Below are 25293 nucleotides of genomic sequence, written 5' to 3' on the forward strand. Positions count from 1 at the left end.
GCTTGGTGACACCTTGATCAATCACTTCATGTATGCTGACGACCTGGCCATATTGTCACCGAGCAGTGCTGGCTTCCAGCAGCTCCTGGACATATGCACTGGCTATGGTATCAGGTTTGATGTAAAGTATAATGCCAAGAAGAGTGCCGTCATGGTTTGCAAAACCAGAGAGGATAAGGGTTTGGACTTCCCAAACTTTTATCTGTCAGGGCAAGTGCTATCTGTCTGCAGCAGAACTAAATATCTGGGCCACATCATCAATGACCAGCTGGGAGATGATGATGACATCATCAATGACCAGCTGGGAGATGACGATGACATCATCGATGACCAGCTGGGAGATGATGATGACATGTATAGACAGCGGCGGATGCTGTATGCGCAGGCCAACATGCTGAAGAAGAAATTTAGTTTTTGCTCTGAAGCGGTCAAAGTCACCCTCTTCAGGGCCTTTTGTACGCCACTCTATACTGCCCCCTTGTGGATCAAGTACAAACAGGCCAGCATGCAGACGTTGAGGGTGGCATACAATGACTGCATGCGGATACTTCTCAGGAAGCCCAGGTGGTCCAGCGCCAGTGAGATGTTCTGTGGTGTCGGGGTTAACACCCTTAATGCTCAGCTGAGACACCTGTCATACAGGTTTATATGTCGGCTGCATGACTCAGGGAATGACGTCATCAGAACACTGGCTCAGCCAAGCCTAAGTGCTGTGAAGTTTAACTCAGGTATTTGGTGTCATTGGTACCTGATGTTATTGTAGGATTACTGTGTTTACTGTGTAAACGTTGTAAATGTTGTAAATGTTATGTGTGCTTTTTAATTGGACCATTGTGTCTGTAATAAAGATTTTGATTGTTTGATTGATTGATATGCTTTCGCCACAAGAGGGCGCATGTGCTCTGATGCTGAGAAATAGGGACTGCAGAAGAAGCGAGAGGAGCGACAGAGAATGAGAGAAGAAGAATGCAGAGTTGATGTTCCAGCGAGAGTTGTACTAAAGTACAACTTTTGATCAAGATCAAAAGTTGATTGCATGCTTAATTTCTTTGGAAAATATTTACGCCGGATGCCTGGATACAAAGAACATCTCCCCGTCAGGGAATCGAACCCCGGCCTCCTGCGTGACAGGCGGAGATACTGTCTTTTTTTTTTTTTTTTATCTTTTATTATCAAAAATGTCATATTATTTACAAATTCACAATATATACATTGATAAAAACGGGTGGCAGCAGTCCATACATGCATACTCATGCGTGCTCCAAACCGGCACCGAAATCATAAAACCATAAACATAGCAAAACATAAGGGTGAGTAGACACGAGGCCTCTCACCAAATCATAAACACATAAACTCAGGAAACATAATGGCGGACAGACACTTGGCCTCCCACCAAATCAAAACAAATAAATAAAACCGAACATCAGTAACTCAGTCAAAATTAAATTTCAGTGCATCACCGTGCATTTGAACCAAAGTGCTCCCCTCAATAAACCCCTGCAGAAAGTCTTCGTGATCAATGTTTTTATGTAGTGTCGTTATTGTCCTCCTCACCATGTTCCTAAATAACCTCCAGACGTCCGTTACATTATTGTCGTAGTGGGCCAGATTCCTCCTGAATTTTACCGCATACCTCGCATGGCTCAAGACCAGGTTTAACAGTACTCTGATGTTGAGAAATAGGCACTGCAGAAGAAGCGAGAGGAGCGAGAGAGAGAATGAGAGAAGAAGAATGCAGAGTTGATTTTCCAGTGCGAGTTGTACTAAAGATGTACTAAAGATGCACTAAAGATGTACTAAAGATGTACTAAAGATGTACTAAGGCTGTTCTGATAAAGTTAAGTGGTTGGAACTGCTACTGCCTTCTTATTTCCAACCAACACCACACCATTCCTGATGCAACTCTCTGCATTTATCCGGGCTTGAGACCGGCACAAGGGAGAAACTAGCAATGCTACGTTAGCTCCTGCTAACCGCACTACCCGTACTACCATGAGGCTGCATTGCCCTGTATGGTTTGATCAGTGACATTATATATATAATTGTGCTTCCTTTGACCCCCAATCGCCTCAGTTTGTCCCTCATCACTTTCCTATTTTTTTTTTTTTTTACCATTTTCTTCGTTAAATGCTAAAGGGACTGCACTTATATAGCGCTTTCTACACCTTTGTGGTGCCCAAAGCGCTTTACAAAGCCTCACATTAACCCATTCACACACACATTCATACTCCAGTGGGTGACTGCTGCCATGCAAGGCGCTGCCACTGGGAGCAATTTGAGGTTCAGTGTCTTACCCAATTTTTGTGAGTCTACAACACAATAAAAATGGTGAATCCCAAAGGACAACTCCCTTATTTATCTGAGACACGGAGACTGTGGTGAAAATGAAATTTGCAAGAACGCCACACCACAGAAACTAATTTGATGAAATGCGGGAGGCAGGGCGGTCCGTCAGGCAAGTTTCCAAATTTGTGTTTATACCATCATTATGAAACCTGAGCAATGACTGCTGACACCCTGGCTGGTCACAACTAACAGCCAAGAATCAAGGCTGACACATCTACCTACCGTATATCTGCATCAGCAGGAGAGAACGATGGCGCAGGTCTGGCATGGCTGGCGATGAGCACGTTGTATATTTCCTCGATTGAACTGTAGGCAACAAGGAAGCTGATTTCCTAAGACACAAACTACCCAAGCAATTTTAGATATAAACTTTCATTCATTTATTCATCTTCTTCAGGACAAGACGATCAATAATCGCCTTGTGCTAGCCTCTTATCCGAATCCGGGCAGAATAGGCCATGGAGCCTTTTAACCAGCATGTCAAAACGTCCAAAGTACACAGAATGCACAACACAAAAAGTTGAAGAGAATAGAAATTTATTCATCAAATTTTACAAAGCAGTGTCAAATAGGGACAAACTGGACCTGAGAAAGAAAGAATAAATAAACCAGAGGTTAACTCCAGCACAGAGAAAGATGAGTTATCTAAAACACAGGAAATAAACATGAAACATCCAAACCAAACTTTTAACAAAGCTGCCAATGCTTTAGTGAAAGAAAAGAAAAACATAATCAGAGTCATTGGGTCAGAATTTATTTGCCATGCAAGGCGCTGCCACTGGGAGCAATTGCAAATGCAATTGCAAATGCAAATGCAAATTTATTTGCATTTGCATCCATTTCTTTGTAGACAAGGCGACCTCAGGCATCTCGTCTACAGCCTCTTTATCCGCCTTGTGGGTCACGGGTGTTGCTGGAGCCTGCAGCTGACTACGGGCAAGAGGTGGGGTACACCCAGAATGCATTGCCAGGGCAATGTGGGGCCACACAGAGACAGACAACGCAGACAAACGCACCCACTCATACATATGGTCATTTTAAAGGGATTAATTCACCTAAGTTGTATGTTTTTGGTGATGGTAAGATACCAGAGAAAACCCACACAGACACAGAACACACAAACGCCGACAGTGCTACCCACCACACCACCATGCCATCAAAAGAATGATGTATATATACTTTTTCATATATGATTTTGAAACACACGTACCGGTAGACATGTAAAAAATCAGACAGTCATCTCAGAACAATAAACCAAAATGGCAAATATACAAGATAACTTTAGACCCACAGCATTTCCTCTCTGTATTTATAAGGAAAGTAATACTTCCCATCCATTAGAATGGGAAGCTTCACAGAAAAAACAAAATATACTTTTAAAAAACAACCCTCAATGTAATATTTACAGACATTGTCTGTAGATTCTTTTTCATATATTTCTTTCCCATGCTAAACCAAATCACATTGACTTTCATTGCTATTCCAGTTTAAGGTTTTTCCTGACTTGTAGAACAATTTTATTTCTCTGCGGTAACTGAATAACACACCAGAAGGTACCATCAATAGTAGAAACGAGAAACTGCTGTGTTGGCAGTTTTTTGTTCTTTTATTTAGACCCGTGGTGGCGACCAGAAGTCAGCGTGAACAGTCCTCTCCCCGTAACACTGATCGGACTCAGAGGCAGACCTGCTACAGATCTGGTGGCCTTCACTGTTCACCCAGGCTCCGGCGACCAGCCAGGGAATCCCACTTCTGACACCAAGTTGTGTTGGCAGTTTTTGTTACTTTGAATAATTGTATAATAAAGACACATGATTATGTAAGATTGGTCTTTAATTATTTTACCAAGGCCTTGGGGCTTCAGTCATCCAAGTAGAACAGTTGGCTGAGTGAAGCGAAGAAGAGTGAAAACATCTTGCTTATATAGGCACCCATTCTTTCATTCTTAGAACAGGAAACAGGCAATGTACAAGGGAAATTCTAAGTATCAATACCCTAGATGCGGTCCATAAACCTTTACCACAAAACTTAGCTGCATGAGGGTCTTTTGTTGAAGCTTACTTCCTGTCTAGCAACATTGTTTTTTTTCATCTTATCACACCTTTGCAGACAGTTATTTTCCTACTACCGTCCCTGTAGGTCAAAGTTACTTAGCATTGTTTAATCGCCACTTAATGATTATTTGATTGATCTTACAATTATCGATTATGTAATTGTCATTATACTTAGGAATTACTTTATTGCAAATACACTGCCCTGACATAAACCTGTTTCTGATTAATGGCACTATTTTATTTATAGAATTATTGTGTCGCTCAAAAGAAGAAAAAAAAAAACCCCACAAATCGTAATCAATATAAAGTCTATCTTAATTAACATGATACATAAAGCTGTCTTGTCCATGTACAAATTAATTTCATTCTGTCACAGCAAAAAAATATTTTTTTCCCTTTGTTCTGTACTTTGCTTTAGTCGTTTCATTTCAATTGTTGCATCCAGCATCACGATCATGACGGTATCTTCAAATACATTCAGTGGCACAGCAGAAGTACCATAGTAGTAGTCAACAGCACGTCAAGTGAAACAAGCCCTGAGCACATAAGCAGCATCTCATTAGCAAGCGACCGAAGGACAGTGTGTGAGCCGATGTCAGTTTTCCATTCCAGCTTCTCCGTCGATTAGAAGGAGCCACCATTAGGGAGCAAGAACCACGCCCCTGATCTTAAAGTGCACTGTTACTGTTACCGTAGTGACCACGGTCATCGTTTGGCAGCAGCTGGCAAGATCAGCTGGCTCTCTGCGACAGCCCGTGGTTCCACATGCCACGTTTGGAGTGATAGTAGTGAAAGAAGTTCCTCAAGTAGATCCTGTCGACTTCCAGTCCCGCCTGGAGGATCCTGGAGCAGAGATTATTATGACTTTTCATTTTGTTCATCTGAAAGGCGGTGTTTCCTAAACTGTTAGAGCCACAATAACAACAATAATGTTAACATTTTAGGCCTATTCTCCATTCTGTCAGCCCAAACATGGGGAAAGCAGAAACATTAGGAACACAGATTCTTTTCACGTTCTCTTGTTGATGCTGAGCAGACTGTTGTGTGTTTTGGAGCTTCTTGAAAGAAAAAATAAAGGAAAACAACACACTGAGGGACAAAAAGGCATGACATATATTCCCAGTCAAACTGGTTCTCCAGGAATCTGTTGTCAGTTGTTACACAACTCATCTAAAATGAATGCATGGCTTCAATTATATGTTTGAAAGTGCAACATAAAAATGAAGGTGGCAAAAAAAGTTACCTTTTTTTTATTTTTTTTTACGTGACGAAACATTCACTAAATGTGCTTTCAGGTAAATTGTGCAACATTATTCACTGGGCTCTAAAGTGCTCCATTTGGGATCCATTGATTTAGAATAATTCAAGCACAATCTCACAACATCTGCTGGTGGGGATTTTGACTCGCCCTCTACCATAAACTTTATTTTCAATGAGTCTTCAAAAGAAAAATTAACCTGTCAAGGAGCTCCCAGTCTTCTCCTCCCCAGCCCGCCTTGTATTCCCGAGTGTTCATTCCTCCCACTGCTTCCAGATCTGATTTATAGATCCCAAGCAGGCCAAAGCCATTCACCTCCCACCAACCTGCAAAGAATAAAATAACATTTACACTTAAAGGTGATGTCACGTTCAGACAAAATGCTCCTGCAAATGCAAACAGCACATTGCAGTGGCTACAGTAGCTCATGTTGCAACACGATATGACATCATTCACTGAAACAGGCTAAACCAGCAGAGCTGGTTATGATGGTGGGATTTAAATAAAAAAAGGTTTTTGGCTTGAATGAGTGAAGGTGTCAGGAGAAACATTAGATTATGTTAAAAATCAAATGTTTTTTAAGGATGCAATTCCAAATGTTATTCCAAATCATAACAGCCAAAACTAAGAATTTTTCAAAAGCTTTACTACAGTAACACAAATATTACTATTCTATTTAGCTTTAAGGAACTACTTCTGTGAAGGAATGGGCTGCCGTGAAAATAAAAACATTTAGTATTAGCATCTGCATCAACCTCTGGCATCCAATGGTGTAGCCCCACAGTTCAGCCTCATGACTATTGGAGCAAAGGCCATGTATCCCTCCACACAGTGCTTCCGGATGGTATCAATGATGGAGGAAGGGAAATGGATGTGGAGGTCACAAAGAAACACAATGCTGTGGCCATCCTGAGGGACAATTGGCATTATTACATCTCTATGTTGGTCTCTTCATCTTAATGCCCCATTGCTGAGTGATGACGTAAAACTCACTTTTATACTGTTGACGCCTGCTTGCAGGCCGGCAGAGCGTTGAAAGTTTCCTCCGAGCTTTATGTACTGGTAACTGAGCAGTTCCACAGCTGTGGTTAGAGCGCACACAATCCTACGTACCTGACCATCTCAGTATGTAAAGGCCTCTACCTTGGGAGTGTGGATTCCTTCAGAGCCTTCTTCACATCCATGTCAGTGCTGCTGAAGTCGGCGATGATGAGATTCAAGTTGACATCTTGAGTGTCTTTAAACACTCTCTCCATGTCATCAATGAGCTGCTGGACCCACCGAGCCTGGTTTTTCACTGAGCGATGCAGAATAAGCAACATCTTTAGTTTTAAAATCTCATCCCAGCAAGACTGTTCTTGTTCCCGTTTCGGACGAGCAACTCAGGATCACTCCCAAACTGAACTTTGATAAAACGCTGAGCTCTCTCCAAGTCTGACATTGGTATAAAACACACAGTAGAGGCCTTCGTTTCTTTAAATTAGTGGATACTGACAATGTCTAGTTAAGGTATATCAAATTCTGAGTCCAAGAAATAAATGTTACATGGATAATTTATATCTTGATTTAAAAATTCTAAAATGAATAATGTGTCTGACACCTGACAACGCTGATGACAAACATTTTTGTGATTAGCAGAAAAGAAATTAAGAGACATTAAGATACACAGAAATATGCACTGAATGGAATGGCATTAGAAGCACAAATCAATGTGGGCATACCAGGTACGAGGACGTGGACGGTGACCCCGGGATTCCAGTGGAAGTCCACGGGATTACACAGCTGAGGCCCGCTGCGGTCAGTGAGATGGTAGACGTAGTGCGACAGGCGAAACAGCTGGTCGTCTCCATCTTTCACCTCCAGTTCCAAGAGGAGGCGGCTGCCGTGATCCTTGTCCACGCGTTTCACGACGTTAATCACACGCATCAGTGTCAACTGTCTGAAAGAGCAGAGAGAGAGAGAGAAAAACAGATTTAAATATGCAGCAAAAGATGTACGTACGGTATATAATTATGTATTTGGGGTATATTTAAGAAAATATAAATATACTGCAAAACCTTTAATAGCAGGATTTTGTTTTTCATAAATAGGTTTTCAATGCTGACTGATTACTTTTTCAGTTCGGTTACTGGTCTAGTAACATCTAGGGCTTAATACACATTTTTTTACGGTGGATATTTGAATGTTATTTTAGTTATTGTTTGATCTGCCATTTTAAGGATTTAAGGATTCATTGCGAATCTTTATCTTTTGATCAACGTGTAACATGCAGCTTGCTATGGGCGAGAGCCGGGGTACACCTCGGACGTGTCGCCACACAGAGACAGACAACCATTCACGCTGACACACTCAAACACTACGGACAATTTGGAGTCATCAATTCACCTAAATTGCATTTTTGTGCAGGCGGGAGGAAACTGGAGAAAACCCATGTGGACACAGGGATATCATACAAACTCCGCACAGATGGCAACAGCGCTACCCCTACGCCACCGTACCGGAAATTCAATTTGTAGATGCGTGAGAAAACCCATAAGATGAGATGTTTATTTATCTTATCTTAAGCTGAGGAAATATTTAGTTACCCCTTGTGCTTCTGGTTGAGTTGATCCATGAATACCGTGATGACAGACTGAATATCATTGGAGTTGCACAACAAGTTCCCTGAAATGCTGCAGGCCAGCTCTATTTTGTCTTCTCGATTTGCGTGGAAGTCCAGCTGGCTGACCTGGAATGTCTGGCTCCAGTTCACCTCAGTGTCAAATACTTCCGGTAGGCTGTGGTCCTCTTCAACCTTGTAGTCAACGCTTTGTTCCAGTTCCAAAACAGGTGTTCCCTCACCCATTGTGACGCCCGACTTTCTTTCAGGTTCCTCAATTGCTTGGTTCTCCTCTCCTTCCATATCTGACTGTTCTCCATCCACATTTTCTTCTGCATTCCTCTTCACTCTGGAGACACTGTTGTCTCGGCCATTTTCCTCATCAGGATGATTGAGCGTCATGTATTGAGAGAAGCCATTCCTGACGATGAGAGGACAGAAAACAAAATTAAGTAAAGAAGTAGAAGCTATTTCCTGTTCCTGTAAAGCCTTGGAGGAAGTTCATCGGGGAAGATCGTGCCAAGGTTTGCCTTTTGGAGGAAAGAAACTGTTCTTCGGCACGATGCGGCGGGAGCTGGGAGTGAATATACAAAACCGTGTGCTGCTATACTGTAGAACATTGTGTCAGGTTTTTCAATGAACATTGAGTGTGACGTCTCACGTATTGTGATTAGGGTTGATGCGGTAGAAGCAGCTCTCCTGGGTCTCCATGTGTGTGAGTCGGGTGTAGTCGTTGGGGTAGACGTAAGACAAGTGGATCTGTGGAGATAAGATCTCGTGTTTACAAGGTTGCCCAACCAAACAGGTGACTTGAGGGTTGAGATAAAAAACACAAAATACTGCATGCGTTTTTTTGTGCCTTTCTTACTTCGAACAGAATTTATGCTAAATAAAGTTTGTATTCAATAATTTATGGAGGTTTTTTTTTGAAGCTACACATGATGCTTCCTAGGACTAGAATTTCAACAATACTCGGGTGTTTGTTCTTCATGAAGTTAGTGCCGGTGAATGTTGAGCGTACATATGTGTGCTGGGAACCCTGAAGTCTCCAGAACAAACAGTGAAAACGGGATTTACAATGAGGTGGGACAAATCTACCAGCGTCATTTTCATGTTTTATACTTTTGAGATGGAATTCTGTCTGCAACCACAGCGTTTGTCTGGCAACAGTTCTTTAAACTACGCAGAATCTGAATTTATCATCATGCATTCTTCTGGGACTGCTGTCACACACAGACATTCTTTTGTTGATCAACAGATCAAACTCGACTGTCAAACTCGACTGGTAAGAAGCAAAGTGAAGCAATTTAACTACATAAATACGTACATAATTCAGTCCATGGTAGCGCGGCACCGTCCGGCCTTTGATAATGTAGCTAGGTTTGTATGAGCATTTAGGCAGAACACCATGAAGGAAACTGTTGTTTAACAAAGGCACTGAAAAGACACACAAAGTTTAACATAGGATTACTTTGTGCCCTCAACTTCATTCGGAAATAGGCTGCAGGAAGCTGCTGGAATAGCGGGAAAGGAGAGGTTTATCTGTGCAGCGGGAAGTCCCTCACTTCTGTACAGAGTGTCTCGCGGATCTTTCCTCAACATGTCCGCTTTGCTGCTGCGCTCATCCTTTAAGGGTCGCTGGTTGGTTGCAGCCGTCTGCGGAATGTGGGTGACATCACCCAGTAGCAAGCCAGCCTCATCTGTGTGATGAACACAGGGCACAACAATAAGAGAAGTGCACGTGCACGTGCACGGCAACAAAACCACAGACACAGATCGCAATGTTTGAACATTCTTGTTGTATATGAACACAGAAACAGCAAAAGGGGTGGGATGGAGATTTCCCCTGACTCACTGGGGCAGCGATAATGACGTGTGGTTTTTGCACTTACTAACATAAAGGGAGATATATTTGGATTCAATAACTGTGAACTTTTGATCTTGATCCAGGAGCAGCCACTGTGTGAAAACAAATGCAACTTTAGACTGTCAAGCCTCTTCAAATCTATTACAAATATTGTAAATGAAAGTAAACACACACACACTTCAGAGTTGGAAGCAATGAAATGGGACAAAGACAGCAAAGGAATTTTTCTACGTTGTAAAGTGCAATGACTTACTGCCACCTCCACATGGTCAGTCCCTCCATCATTTTGCTTGTGAATGACTTCAAAATAGTACTTTGTCTGAGCAGACAGCCTGTCACACATTAAAAGGGTTATAAATGTTTCTCTGGATCTCATCCCAAAACCTTAGGCCAAGAAAATACTACTAATACTAGCAATGCACATTACCCCTAAACAGAAATGACTAGTATGAATTGTTTGGGGTTCCTTTTGTCCACTTTGGTTGATGTATTTATCATTGGTCTTTTAAGAATCTTAGGCAAAAAACAGCCAATAACAAACCAATAATGAGATGAATTGTATCCAGAGGCTTATTACCGGTAAGTGGATTGGTCATATTCTCTTATGTACAGTCCTGTTAAAAAGTATTTATTCTGTGTATGCTTATTTCTCACATATTAAAAAAGTATGAATATGTTTTAAAGGGGGCTCAGCTACATGAACTTTCCATGACAAATGGAAATGCCAACCCAGAATGAGAATGGAGAAACTCGGGCAACTGCAGTTTTTGACTGAATCTAGTCATATTGGTTTTGAAATGTAAATCTAACAACAAAATACAGTATGATCAACTCACACAACCGGTCTGGACGTCTGACTGGCGAACTTATCAAACTCGCCTGGCGCAGTAAACTCCACCCCGCTCTAGGAAGAATGTTCACATAAGAAATGTAATATGACACAAGCACAAGCAATAAAATGAAATGGTCAGCTACTCTCAGAGAAGATGACAGACTCGGGTACCTTTCCAACCCATGTCAGTAATTGCACATTGAAGGGAGATTCATCTGTACTGAGCCAAAATTCAGAGTTGTCATCAGAGCTCAAAGCAAACACAAATTCTCCTGATGGATAGAGAAAAAAACAGAAAGAAAGAAATTGAAGGAAAGATCTTTGGGAGTTGTATAGAAATGGTTTTATACTCAGCAACTAGACAAACATCTGTTACCATCAGAGTATGGATGGAGATAACCAAAAATCCTGAGCCCGTAGTTGGTCCATTGAGGAGAAACAGCCAGCTTTTGTACTGTGGTCCTGGACTGAATGAGCAAAGGAAGGAGAAAACGAGTATTCAGACATGTTTGCTTAAAGAGAGAATACACCCTGAGGCCATGTACACACGGAGACGGTTTCTTTTTAAAACCGAATATCTTTCCTCTCCGTTTCGAAACATAAACTCTATCCACACCGAACCGCATAAGCTCGTTGTTAAGCACATTCACAGGACGAAATCCACATTGCTCCTCCTAAATCCGTTTGACTATCCGGCAGACCCTCCTCTCCAGTAGCCCTGAATAGACCTTCAGGAAGCTGAGGAGCGTGATCCTCCATAGTTGGAACACACCCTCCGGTCCCCCTTCTTATAAAGAGGGACCGCCACCCCGGTGTGCCAATCCAAAGGCACGTTGTCCACGCGATAGAGATAGAAGAGCCCACTCCCAGGTCCCCAGGCGCTGCGCCATACTAGTAAGATATGATTATGAAGAAATGTAAATGAATGAAGAGCTGACAGAAGGCTGACTCATGCATGCACTCGTTCCTGCACATTCCATGCACAACGGCTTTTGACTCACATGAGGATACAGTGGGTAGTGAATGTTCCTGAAGAGGTCACCCACAGAACTGCCACACCAGTCCTCAAAGATGTGCAGATTGGCCTTCCCCCCAAACTGCAAGAAAAGAAGAGCGTGAGAGTGACGTTGGGAATGTGCTACTCTTTGTGCTGCAGTCAGTCGGCAGCAGAAACCGTTTAGCCTCAGTACTGGGGCAGGTTGTAAAAAATGTGTTATTATTATCAATTAATTAAATGTAAGTTAAATGTATTTAACACATTAAAAGTCATTCTATTCGTTTTCAAAGAGTTAGGATGGAGGCAAAAGTAGGGTCTGTCTCAGAATCTCGGTAAGAAAACGGTGGGGTGGCACTAAGCGAGGGAAGTCTGGAAATCCCTGCTGAGGCTTGTGGCTCCATGATCCGGCGCTGGATAGGCGGTGGAAGATGGATCAATGGATGGCACTAAGTAAGTAAATATGCTTTATTTGATTTAAAATAATGCAGAATGAGAACGACATTAATTCACAACTCAGTTTAGACTGTAAACAACATACATCACCATCATACTGGTCTGTATAATGAAAAGCAGAAGACGCTCTCCCAAAACATGATATTATTCGTGCACACAACTGTCCAATGCAACGTGCTGCTTAATGGAGTGGAAATATTATGACTCGAACAGTGAAGAGGAAGCTGCCAGAGTACTCTCTACTGCAGGAAATATACTGAGGTGGGAGGGAGCTGGACAGGTTTAGGCAGGTTGTCACAGGAGGAAAAGTGTTCTTAAGCATGCGCTTAATGGACACACCTCTGGTTTCCAGGTTTGTGGAGTGAAGTTGGAACTCAAAGAAGCTGAATCCTCCAGTGAGTCTAGCTGATGGTCCTCTCTGACCTGAGAAGCAAACCAAATCACTCACTTCTATACCGTTTCCTGCCCACCTCGCATCGACACATTTTCTATTACCCCCCCCACCCCACCACCCCACCACCCCACGCGCAACTCTTACTTACCCCGTTCTCAAACATTGCTCTCTTCCAACTGGGGACTTCAAGATTCATACCTGAGAAAACTGATGAAAATGACAGATCAGTGCAGTTCTGACAAACAAATATGCAAAAACATGCTACCATCGAGTTACTTGAATGCTGTACTGCAGGATTTACTGCAGGATTATTTTGTTTTCATAAGAAAAAATGTACTTTCTAAAAATAGACGTGGATTGACTGTCTTCTTGTTGGTAGCATGGGAAAATAATTTAACTGGGTTGTGAAGGTGTGTGGAGAGTGGAAAGTACACATCAGTCACTCATCTCTTAAGAAAGCACAAAACAAAAAGGCTGAACATGGTCAAATGTTCTGCCATAATCACAGAAAAACTGGATAATTACTTAATCCGAGTCACTTGGTGGATGATGATTTATATCGATGCCATAAGAGTTTCAGGGCCCCATCAGCAAGCTGTCGAATGATTTTTGTGAGGTCATATTGTATATTACTGAAGCAATAAAGGCCAGTGTCCCAGCAAAAACCTGTGTAAGACCAATATTACTCTTTCATGACGCTCCCACATCCTTATCATCCTTACAGGGCGGAGCATTTTTTCTACGAGCTTGTGGTTACATTCAGTGAATTGGAATTACAGTGAACACCCAGCCTGTCATTATCATTGGGTCTCCGGAGGTGCAGTTAAGAAAAGAAGGAGAGGAATATGTTGAACTCCTGCATGAAAGACAGCCATGTCTCTCATTGGTATGTGATATGTGGTCCTTCCATCAAGGACATAGGACTCCAACATTACACTGGGAATCGAACCTGAGACATTCCTGCTGCCACTTTAAGAGACATGCTTGAACATTAAAAAAATTAGATGCACAAGGCATATAACCTTTTCATCTCCTCCTGTAATCGATGGAAACATGATGATGAATATATTTATTAGATAGAATGTTAGAGTACAAGTACAGTCACACAGTAGCATGTATTACAGTACAAATGAGGTCAAACATCCTGTCTAAGAGGAGCATTTCAAAAAAGCCCGTGCGGTCTTGTTTCCGTTGAAAGTCCCTCGTACATAAATCATCCACAAACATCCACATAACAATGAAAACAATTGCGCTTGTCATTGTGTTAGAATTTCAATCATGGATGGATGATTGGAGCACGCACAAGAATGCGTATAGACACTAGACAGGTAATGTTTTTAAAATATTTTGAGCTGACATGTCATATTTGTTCAAAGTGCTGTTGTCATCTTCTTTTTTTATTTCTCACATGTGGGTAGAGACATAGTTTATTTTAATTTACCACCAATGTGGTGGCACACCTTTGTCGTACTTTGCTGTGATTGCACCACAACAGGCAGGAAGCTTTATTACCAAGTGTGAGACTTGACTTCCTACAACCCGAGAGCACAACACATCCGTCTCTCCTTGTGGAACGTGTGGAAGCAAATCTTTCGAACTTCCTCTCTTGCCTCTCTGGCTTCTCAGTTACTCCAAGCTGCTCCAATCTCTCCAGAATTTCCTCCTGAGTTTTCAAGAAGTTGAGGAGGCTATCAAAATGATTGTCTGGTCTCACATTATTGCAGGGGTTCACCATAAACATAATCCAGTCTTTCTTCACAGGGTCCGGTAGCTTGCTTTCAATTGACCTTGTTATCAGTGGATTCTTAATGGCCCCGGTGTCTCCAAGCTCTGTGAGGTCAGCCAATGCTTTTTCAACTGTTTGGATCACGTCAATAACCTTTCTTGGCTGATTTGCTTTTAAGGCGGGAGTCTTCTCAAGTTCTTCAATGATTTCCAATGCGATCGTAGACTTATTTCCAAATCTGTTCTCCAACACTCGAAACATGTCTTGCGCAGTGTTGTATCTTGACAGATGGAGGTCTCTGGAGATCTTCTCATCAACGCTGTCCAGAAATTGCATTTTTTTCACTTCCGCTGAGCCAGTGGGTTCTCCCTGCCTTTGCAGGCTCTCCCAATCCCACATCCATCGGTGGAACTCTCTTTTGCAACCATGAAATCTGGGCAGACTAATTGGCTTTATTCTCACCACGGGTGTGACTTGTGCAGTTGCTGTGCTTGCTGCAGCTGGCACTGCTGCCTTCTCCTCCTTTGCAATCCCTTGTGCTACAGCAAACATTGCTCTTCTCGTTTCAAGCTTGTTCATCATTTTAAGACTCTTCACTCGACTTTCAAGAACAGGTTTTGCTTCGGCTGGAATCCACATCTCCCACGCTGCTAGGCTTGCATTAGCTTCTTGGGCCAGCTGTCTTGTGAAAGTTATCTGCACATCATATCCATCTTGATTTACAGCAGTAACTGGCATTGCAGCAGCATCCTCACAGGCTTTCTCCGCCTCCTGGATTGCAGTCTCCAGTTCATCCTGCCCATAGCTTGACCATAATCTGGCTTGGACCATCTCCTTGATGTCACGTAATCTTGAGTGACAGTTATTAAATGTTTTCTCCAGGTCGGCCTCCAGCTCCTCGCCAAGCTCTTCTTCACTTTCGGCTTCAAGGTCCGCCAGTAAACCAGCTTTGTAGTCTTCGTTTGCATCACTGAGTTTCCTTGCTTCACAGGCGAGTCTTTTGAACTCCTCTTGTAGCACTTTTGACCATGCCTTGTGCACCTCTAGTGATGTAACTAGCTGCTCTGGTGAAAGCACTTTTAGCCACAGTCCTTTCCTTCTTCAATTGGCTCACTGTCTTCTCAAATGCCTCTTCAGCCATCTTGTGAGAATCAACAATTTATAATCACACCGTTTTCTTCCTGCTTTGACCGCTCCTCTCTCGACTTTAATCAGGCCTTTAATCCTTCTCTGTCTTCACTGTCACGCAAGGTTTACAACTGTGGTTTACAACTGTGGTTTACAACTGTCAAGTTATCCTTTTCGTTCAGCTTCTGCCCCAACCTGAAAACGGGCCTGGCCACCCACAAACATGCTCAGAACAACTCCTTCCTTCTCTCCAATTTTATTTGTGCATTGGAGGATTGTCAGAACACAACAGATTATAGAACATGGAAGGAGGACAAAATAGACCGCATTAAATGTTGGTTCAGATCCAGATTAGGGAGCATCTTCAGGACGTTTTTCAAAGCTTTTTCTTCTAACTTCTCGAGTACTGTATGAGGGTACAAATATATAAGTAGTCGGTTTCTATGCGTGTGGGTGGAAAAAACAACAACAACAACTCCACTCTCCAAATTTAAATGTGTGGCAAAGACAGTTAAAAAATACAGTTTCCAGAGTCATAAATTTGACTTTGGGAGAACAAAAACATGCCGGACGTGAAGGGGAATGCGGGGCCATTCTAGAAAATGTGTGTGTGTGTGTGTGAGTGTGCGTGTGTGTGTGTGAGTGCGTTTTACGCACACACAACTCTGGCAGCGCTGCGTCAGTGGACTCAATAAACGACGAATGCAAAGTCAGTTCTTATTTAATTACAATTAGATGCTGTTACTTTCCCACTTGAAGCGAAGCAATGGAGAAAAAAAAGTCCCTCTAGTTCATTCCTTGCTTTCACACATGCTCGCTTTGCGTAATGAGCCCTTCATATCAGTTATTATAGTAGTAATACATGTCTAATAGTAGACATGTACATTAAAACAATAACCTTTCGTTGGAACTTACTGTTGGCGCCGGTCCATATTCTGTTAACAGCGACCATCTCGTGGTAGACGGCCAGTCCGGCCAGTAAGATCACAAGGAGAAGCAGATATCTGGTGTTGCGCCGCAGCTTCTTCGAGAGGAAAAGCAACGACATCATCTCAAGTCTGGAGCGAAACCTCTGAAGTTATTCATGGGACGCCAAAACGAGCCTGCGCGCCTCAGACGCGCCACTGGCACGGAGGATGTTCCCAGTGACCGCAGCTTCTAGGGGCTCGCATCCCGCGAAAAATCCCAGTATGACCAGTGAGAAGCACTGTTCTACAAGGAAGGCGCCCGAACATGGAATGTTTTGGGGAAAAGGTTTCTTGTTCTTCCGACGAACGGGCTGCCGGCTGGGGTCCTCCAAATAGTCGCGCACGAATTACGCACGAGAAAACGCGAACAGCCGGAGCCGCAGTGAACTCCCAAACTAATAAACCATCCCCTCAACTTCACGAGCACAAACAGAAAAGGAATACAGAGGAACAGTGGCTCCGCTTTCAAAGTAAAAGCATGTCTTCTGTGTCGATGGAGGTGATGGAACACAAATTCTACAAGAATCTGAGAAAAGACCTTCAAGAAATTAAGTTGTCCGCGTCGAATGCAATATTCTGTAAAAGTGTAATTTTCAAAATGCTCCTCTTAGGCAGGATGTTTGACTTTATTTGTACTGTAATACATGCTACTGTGTGACTGTACTTGTACTCTAACATTCTATCTAATAAATATATTCATCATACATTATTCATCGATGCAATATCTTTTTCTGACTTCGTATATCGCCGTACTTGGGCCTCAAATAAATGCGTCGGATAAATACGCAGGACCCAACACAGGGAAGGAAGTCGCAACGATTCCCATAATAAACACACTCCCAAACCTTGTGGAAAGCCTTCCCAGAAGAAGCTGTTATAAAAGGGAGGGCCGAGATCCTATTAAATCCTGTGGTTTCAGATTGGGAGGCAAAACAGGCACAAAAACCAGAACTCAAATACGCATCCTCCATCATCATCGACATCCAACCTTGAATACACAAAGTCCTGCAGTAAAATGAATAACAGGTCCCAACTTGGAAATGATATCTAAAGATGGGGTTCAAGTGGAATAAATTAATTTAAACATCTTGTTCCTTTGAAGAAAATTCATGTTAAATATAATCTGTAATTTTCTTTAAAGTCTTTTGTGGCAGTCGATACCCGACACGTTCCACAGCGCACGCAAATCATTTATCAGCTGTAACTGGAAACTAATGGAACAACACCCGAAACAGGTAAGAAAGTAAGACCGTCACATTTTTATGTATTTATTTATTATATATCCTTCAGTCAGGGCAGACCAAGCAGCGACCCGTCCAACAGAACAGAGGAAGAGATCAACACAACCCAACAGACGAACACCCGAAACACAGAAGAGAGCTTCCTGTCCAGTTTCTGCCCCACCTGGTGAATAAAACAAACAGTTCACATGTTCCTCAGGTGTACCATCTTTTACAGCCTGGCTGTGATGAGCCATATATTCACAAGTTTATACAGCTACCATTTATCAGTAAATTAAGACCCAACATTTAACTACTACTTGAGTCGCGTCCTCTTTAGCTGGTTTGAAATGCAACTATTCCAGTTCAGTAATTGGCTGTAATAATTATTCTGATAGAGAAATTACAACCACAAGTACAAATTCAACATGTCCAAATAAAAAAAGTGAACAGTCATTTACCCCACAGGCAAATAGGGAGCTTCAAATTTAGATCAGAAGACAGAAGCTTTAAATCTGAAAGCGAGTCACGGTTAACATCTTAATTCTCTACCTAACCACAGTGCTGCTACATGCGTACTCTGGGAAACGAGCATGCTAACATTCCCAACACACACACATCACATCTCCAGGAACTGATCAGTAGGCCCATGAGGAGGGCTGGATGTATAGCTTAAAACGTAAGGAGGGGGTAGTACAAGGTGAATGGTCTAGCCCTTGACAGGTGAGCGTTAGAAATTCTGAACTTTTTTTTTTTTACTACCCAGAATGCTTTGAAAACACATGCACAGATAAAAGATGTGGGTCGAGCGAGTTCAGGGTGAAGATGTGGCAGAAAATAGATTTATTCCAACCACAGACCACAACTGGGACGGCCCCACCCACTCCACTGCAAAAAGCCCAGACACTAAGAGATACAGGGGACACGCAAGGGATCAGTGCTCTCGCTGACACACACACGCACACACACACACACACACACACACACACACACGCAGCTGAAGAACAGATAACACATAATCACATCTTCAGCTACGCTTTTGCGTCATTTTCAACTTCCTTGTCTCCGTTCTGAATCTCCATATCAGGATTTCCGTTCTCTTTCCCACCCGTCTTCACCTTCTCTGCTTCTTTCTGTTAATGAGAAGAGAAAATCAACACAACATAACCAGATCAGCCCCCCCCCCCCCCCCAACTATTCAGTCAAAATAAGCACACTCAGACCTCCCTCTGGTGACTGTCGAAGTAAACTACATCTCACCTTGGAATCCATCGCTGCAAATTTCTGGAACATATTGGCGTAAATCAGTTTGTCCTTCTCGTGCTGCTCTTTGATGCGTTTCTGACAAACCGCGACCTGGTTGGACGTAAAAGACAAGTCCTGAACGGGAGTTCAGACAAGCATATACTCCAGGTACACTAGAACAAAACACAGTATTTCAATTGTCATTACACTCGGCTACAAATCCGGTACAAGTTAAAAGGCAGCTTGAAATATTGTTAAAACAACGTTTTTGCCCACAAAAACAAATCCTGATGCAGTGTGTGGGGGGAAAAAAGGTTGGGGTGTATTAAGAAACACCCGAACCCACAAAACACTAGAAAATACAGCATTCAGGAAGTCTGAAGACACGCAGCAGAAACTAAGTCTGTCAACCTCTACAAACCAAAGTTAAGGTAACAAGTACACAGACGAATACATTTGTTGTCTCCAAGTTTGTGAGATAAATAAGGACATTGTCAATATTGGTTTGATAAACCACAGTGTTGAATCAGTTCGCCCACCAGAAATTAACAGAAGCTTAAGTACACCATTTACCAGTTATGCACATCAACCTGGGAAGGTGATTGGCCGCCATCTGTCATCCCTATATATATATATATATATATATATCCCTTTATATTTATAAGTTGTCTCAGAGTCCTGCGGCGAACGCCTCTCATCCTTTACACAAACTGAGACTCCGATTGAGATCTCAGAGTACTTAATAGCCTCATATTGCATAGCCGAGTATGGTGTTTGATTCCGTTTTGTATTCACTAGATAAACAGTCTGGTTGCACTTCAAACCTGACCAGATCATTTAAAGGCATCACTGTATTGATTTTATAAATCTTATGAACAGTAGAGGGAGTCGTCGACTTACGAACGCACGGGCCCCTTTTTTTATTTTGTCCGTTTACGGGCTGTTCTTACGACATACCAGAAAGCGAGCGAGCGAATCGAGTGTGCGGCAGCTCGAGGTCTCGCCCACGATGCCGACCGAGAGGAAACCGTCTCTTATATACTTATATACTATATATACTTACGGTAATTTAACACGGGCCGATTTGTCCAGGTGGAACTTAAAGCTCAGACCTTTAACAATCATCCTCATGCTCTTCTTGATATAGTAGATTTACTTCTGGTTACAGTTCAGTCTTGTGATTCCTCTTTTTCTATTAATATTTAAAAGCATTATTTTCTTCTTGAAATACCCTGATCCGAGACTGAAAATCCACCCCTGTTTTTGCTTGACAGTTAAAACGACCACTTTACCAAGTATAGCGCCGCCTCTGTTTTTGCCTCAATCACCAACTACGGTTCGCTCGGGATGAAAACGCTTGAGACACGCGAGAACAGACCTGGCTCTTGGCAGCTCTGTTGTTAGGGTAGAGCTGAGTGACACGCTGGAAGTCATCCCTCGCCCTGTCAAACTCCTTCATAGCAAAGAGCGCCTCTCCTCTTCGGAACAAAGCTTTCTCGCTGGATTCATCCAACTCCAGAGCCTGAAATGACAAAAGCGATGTGCGACGTCATGCTTACAGTGTACTGCACAAGATAACGGTGCATCTGTTCAACCAACTAAATCGGGGGTTTGTTCTGGAGATATTCTTTTTTGCCGTATTACGGTTTCTTGTACACGTAAAAGTTTCTTTCTTTTTTCTTTTGCTCGAAACAAACAAACCAAAACCAATAAACCAATTCTCTTTAATACTGGATGGATTATACTCAGGTGTGTGTTGACCTGAAGAACAATACCTTGTCACAGTTTTCCAGGGCTTGGTTTGGCTCTTGCAGCTTTAGGAAGCACATGGCCAGGTTCAGAAGCGCAGCCAGACGCAGTCCTTTTGCTTTCTTGTCATCCTCCTCGGACAAACCAGACTCATGTTCCAGCCATGATACAATTCTTTTGTACTGCACCGACGCCTGCTTGTATTTTCCCTCCTGAAGCACATGAATAAGTGCATTAGAAAACATTAGAAAGTATAAACCATCCTTTACCAATTCTCTTAATAGCCGTGTAATTGTAAACATACTTTGAAATACTGAGTTCCTTTCTCTTTGACGATGCTGCTCTGATCCAGCTTCTCTCCCGTGTTCATCTCCCATGACTCCTTTGCCTAAAGACAACAGAATAGTTATTATATCACTCCCCCCCCCCCCCCCCCCCCCTTGAGTCTCGATCCGCTCACCTTCTCAAAGGCAGTCAGCTTGATTTTGTATTGCAGTGTTGCTCCTCCAGGAATATCATACTTTGCATTTCCTGTACTCCCAAAGCCATACCTACAGCAAATATGATTAAATTATCATTCTTCTCAAATGCAGGCTATAAAGCAGGACTGCCACGATACTGAAGTCGTAGCAGACAATGAATTAGCTGCACGTATGATCATACTTGGGCTTTATGATGAAGAGAGCCTCCTCTCCCTGCTCCATAGCCATGATAGCTTTCTCCACTCCAGCCGGAAAACCAAGATGCTCTCCATCCCCGATCTCAAACTTCAACTCTCTCTGGTCAAACACACGACCCGTAGAAGAACCCTCCACAGTTACTGAAAATAGTTGAAAAATGTTGAAGTTAGCTCGTGCTAGAAATCTTTAGAGACAGATTGTTACATACAGTGGATTAAAAGCTGTCAAAATACTGATGATTTGTTAAGGAGGCTGGTTATTAAATTACAGCACAGAAACTATGGAAACACAGCCGATCCTCAGGCAGCTTGGAGTTACGACGGGCTTTCCAAAATGCAAAAGTATGTTTAGCGACAAGTAGAATGCACTGGCTGCAGAGTTGTGAGTGAACACGTATATATACACACAGTATAAATGGCTTATACGTATGCAAATACAAACTGTTTTTGGACCACACAAAATGGTGGTCCTTCGGGACATAACTACGCAAGGATCAGCGGCACAGCCTCAGACAATCACAGTTATACTCCGAGACGTTCCTTCAAAACGAGGCTATCACTGCCATCGTTACAGGCTCTATTGGATCAAAGGCACAAATGCTCATAAAAAAAGTAACCATTTTTCCCCGGATGGGACCAAATCTATCATGAAAGTGAAGAACTAATCACTGTTACAATTCATAGGATTGATTTCTGGTGATGCTGCTAAATTTCTGCCATCTCAGGGGGGCAATAAACGTAATCAAAGGAATCGTTGTGTCCGGATGACCTTACCGTCAACAGTAGACGCCTCGTTTGGTTTAGAATATCCCTGCCCTTTAGTGATAATGCGCCGAATAATCCCTCCGTCCTCATCCTCAGTTATGTCCTCACCTTTAAATTCAAACAGTTCCACCTGCAAGCGTAGACATGAAAATTAAATAGAATGCGTCCCAGACACAAAGCCAGGAAAAAGCACTGATATTTACCTCAAAAACCAGAGTGGCATTGGGTGGGATCTTCGGTGGGCTGCCCGCAGATCCGTAGGCGTACTCCGGCTTACAGATGAGCTGGCACAACTCGCCCACCTTCATGGTGCCGATGCCGATATCCCACGCCTTTATCACTTGACCTAAACACAAAGGAAGAGTTGGCAGCACTCGTGTCGGCCGAACGGAGACGTCTCTGCTCGACAGGAAACCAACCTTTGCCCAACTCGAAGGAAAATCTTTCTCCTCTGTCTCGACTCGAGTCAAAATGAGTGCCATCCAGAAGCGTCCCCACGTAATGCACAGACACTTTGTCACCAGTCATGGGCGGCTCTGTGCCCGTGCCTTCCCTCTTCACCAGCTGGAATAGACAGCAAAAGGAGAGGAATTTAATTTAAAGCGATGCAAAAGGAAGCTAGTGTCCTGTGCTTAGCGGGTTAAGCAGTTAAACAATGCAAAAGGAAGCTAGTGTCCTGTGCTTAGCGGGTTAAGCAGTTAAACAATGCAAAAGGAAGCTAGTGTCCTGTGCTTAGCGGGTTAAGCAGTTAAACAATGCAAAAGGAAGCTAGTGTCCTGTGTTTAGCGGGTTAAGCGGTTAAACAATGCGAAAGGAAGCTAGTGTCCTGTGTTTAGCGGGTTAAGCAGTTAAACAATGCGAAAGGAAGCTAGTGTCCTGTGTTTAGCGGGTTAAGCAGTTAAACAATGCGAAAGGAAGCTAGTGTCCTGTGCTTAGCGGGTTAAGCAGTTAAACAATGCGAAAGGAAGCTAGTGTCCTGTGTTTAGCGGGTTAAGCAGCTAAACAATGCAAAAGGAAGCTAGTGTCCTGTGTTTAGCGGGTTAAGCGGCTAAACAATGCGAAAGGAAGCTAGTGTCCTGTGTTTAGCGGGTTAAGCAGTTAAACAATGCGAAAGGAAGCTAGTGTCCTGTGCTTAGCGGGTTAAGCAGTTAAACAATGCGAAAGGAAGCTAGTGTCCTGTGTTTAGCGGGTTAAGCAGCTAAACAATGCAAAAGGAAGCTAGTGTCCTGTGTTTAGCGGGTTAAGCAGCTAAACAATGCGAAAGGAAGCTAGTGTCCTGTGTTTAGCGGGTTAAGCAGTTAAACAATGCGAAAGGAAGCTAGTGTCCTGTGTTTAGCGGGTTAAGCAGTTAAACAATGCGAAAGGAAGCTAGTGTCCTGTGTTTAGCGGGTTAAGCAGCTAAACAATGCAAAAGGAAGCTAGTGTCCTGTGTTTAGCGGGTTAAGCAGTTAAACAATGCGAAAGGAAGCTAGTGTCCTGTGCTTAGCGGGTTAAGCAGTTAAACAATGCGAAAGGAAGCTAGTGTCCTGTGCTTAGCGGGTTAAGCAGTTAAACAATGCGAAAGGAAGCTAGTGTCCTGTGCTTAGCGGGTTAAGCAGTTAAACAATGCGAAAGGAAGCTAGTGTCCTGTGCTTAGCGGGTTAAGCAGTTAAACAATGCGAAAGGAAGCTAGTGTCCTGTGCTTAGCGGGTTAAGCAGTTAAACAATGCAAAAGGAAGCTAGTGTCCTGTGCTTAGCGGGTTAAGCAGTTAAACAATGCGAAAGGAAGCTAGTGTCCTGTGTTTAGCGGGTTAAGCAGTTAAACAATGCGAAAGGAAGCTAGTGTCCTGTGTTTAGCGGGTTAAGCAGTTAAACAATGCGAAAGGAAGCTAGTGTCCTGTGCTTAGCGGGTTAAGCAGCTAAACAATGCACGAGTACAAATACGAGCATTTCGTATTTGTACTCAAAAGATGAAGACAGCTTGTTATTGACATCCTGATAACGAGTCAACAAAGAAACCAATAGTGAATAAAACGGTGCAGGCAATAATCGCATCGCTCTGGTTGCATGCTTGGCAGTGCTTGCGAAAAGCTAGCTAACGCTAGGCTAATCGTGCGGAGCCAGCTAGCCACTTAGCTAGCTTGTTTTAGCAGCACCATTAGCTCTCTACTTTACCTTTAACACGCCACCGTCTTTCTTCGGGGTGATGTCCTCTCCCTCCATTGGAACGACTTGCTGCGCTTCGCTTGTCTGCTCGTCCGCCGTCATTGTCATTAAGTAACTTTTAGCTTTCCCCGCCTCCTCCACTGAACTGCACGGCAAATCAAACTAGCACCGATTACTAGCGGCTAAAGCTAACGCTGCTTCAGAATCAACACAAAGTGAAAGGAAACAAGCCCGCAATCTAAGGTCAACTCGAGCTAGCCGAGTCTAGCCTGGTTCAGCCTTTCCGCTGGCTTTAACTAACTCAGTGTAAATAAAGTACACGCTACAACTAGCTAGTACACGCTGGTATCAACGCAACGCAAGATACAAGTACACGCTGTCTTGCGGCTAAGCGTCTTACAACTGCCTTCAAGTCAAGAAGTGGGGGAATAATTTTCCACACCACGTCGGAGGAAACAGGATGAGCTCACTTTTGGCGTTAGATATATTCATGCGCATCTCTCAAAAGGGCGGCGCACACGCAACGTTAACAGCAGAACAGATGCATTATTTGCAGCTATATTATGCTAATGAATTGTATACTAAATTTAGAGACTGCAGTCTGCCATAACCACAGAAGCCCGTGTGAATGGAGCTAAACTGGATCTAGACCTGTCCGTGCTCCCCGCCCATGCAGTTTGTCCAGTACAGTAAAACATGCAGCCTTTGTTTCGTCTTGCCCCCTCATTGGTTAGACTCTGCGCTTTCTGCGTTCTGTTGGCGGGTAGTTGAATAACCCGGATAAATAATATAAAATCCTTTTTTTAAGGGCGTCTGCAGTAAGTATAGCGACATTTCTTTTGTAAATTTAGCATCCGTAATAGATCAT

At 43.0% G+C, this 25293-nt stretch overlaps 2 protein-coding genes across 2 annotated transcripts; both read right to left on the reverse strand.

Annotated features, from left to right (window-relative positions):
- Positions 1-2866: 2866 nt before the first annotated feature.
- Positions 2867-16729, reverse strand: LOC137893651 (beta-1,4-N-acetylgalactosaminyltransferase 3-like). The gene is made up of 19 exons (XM_068739071.1): positions 16570-16729; positions 12949-13007; positions 12746-12829; positions 11958-12053; positions 11333-11423; positions 11128-11228; positions 10961-11028; positions 10378-10456; positions 10150-10216; positions 9823-9957; positions 9585-9694; positions 8919-9016; positions 8244-8678; positions 7380-7597; positions 6802-6955; positions 6652-6724; positions 6414-6567; positions 5858-5984; positions 2867-5243 (listed from the first exon to the last, which is right to left on the reverse strand). Exons 1-19 carry the CDS (start codon positions 16703-16705, stop codon positions 5132-5134), a joined length of 2397 nt encoding a protein of 798 aa, XP_068595172.1. The 5' UTR covers positions 16706-16729; the 3' UTR covers positions 2867-5131.
- A 1148-nt stretch (positions 16730-17877) lies between these two features.
- Positions 17878-24581, reverse strand: fkbp4 (FKBP prolyl isomerase 4). Its single transcript, XM_068739090.1, has 11 exons — positions 24435-24581; positions 22700-22844; positions 22484-22626; positions 22290-22410; positions 21500-21656; positions 21297-21387; positions 21141-21224; positions 20863-21048; positions 20466-20609; positions 19103-19198; positions 17878-18975 (listed from the first exon to the last, which is right to left on the reverse strand). The coding sequence occupies exons 1-11, from the start codon at positions 24531-24533 to the stop codon at positions 18874-18876; spliced, it is 1368 nt and encodes a 455-aa protein (XP_068595191.1). The 5' UTR covers positions 24534-24581; the 3' UTR covers positions 17878-18873.
- Positions 24582-25293: the final 712 nt, after the last annotated feature.

This window comes from Brachionichthys hirsutus, chromosome 5 (assembly GCF_040956055.1).
Source record: "Brachionichthys hirsutus isolate HB-005 chromosome 5, CSIRO-AGI_Bhir_v1, whole genome shotgun sequence".
Lineage (NCBI taxonomy): Eukaryota > Metazoa > Chordata > Actinopteri > Lophiiformes > Brachionichthyidae > Brachionichthys > Brachionichthys hirsutus.

Coding starts and splice junctions, on each gene's coding strand:
- LOC137893651 (XM_068739071.1), bottom strand. CDS start 16,705: ATGATGTCGTTGCTTTTCCTCTCGAAGAAGCTGCGGCGCAACACCAGA. Junction 12,830..12,948: donor GAGCAATGTTTGAGAACGGG/GTAAGTAAGAGT, acceptor TTTGCTTCTCAG/GTCAGAGAGGACCATCAGCT. Junction 10,217..10,377: donor CTGACCATGTGGAGGTGGCA/GTAAGTCATTGC, acceptor GTTTTCACACAG/TGGCTGCTCCTGGATCAAGA.
- fkbp4 (XM_068739090.1), bottom strand. CDS start 24,533: ATGACAATGACGGCGGACGAGCAGACAAGCGAAGCGCAGCAAGTCGTT. Junction 21,657..22,289: donor CGAGGCGTCTACTGTTGACG/GTAAGGTCATCC, acceptor AACTATTTTCAG/TAACTGTGGAGGGTTCTTCT. Junction 19,199..20,465: donor ACAGAGCTGCCAAGAGCCAG/GTCTGTTCTCGC, acceptor ACGTCCAACCAG/GTCGCGGTTTGTCAGAAACG.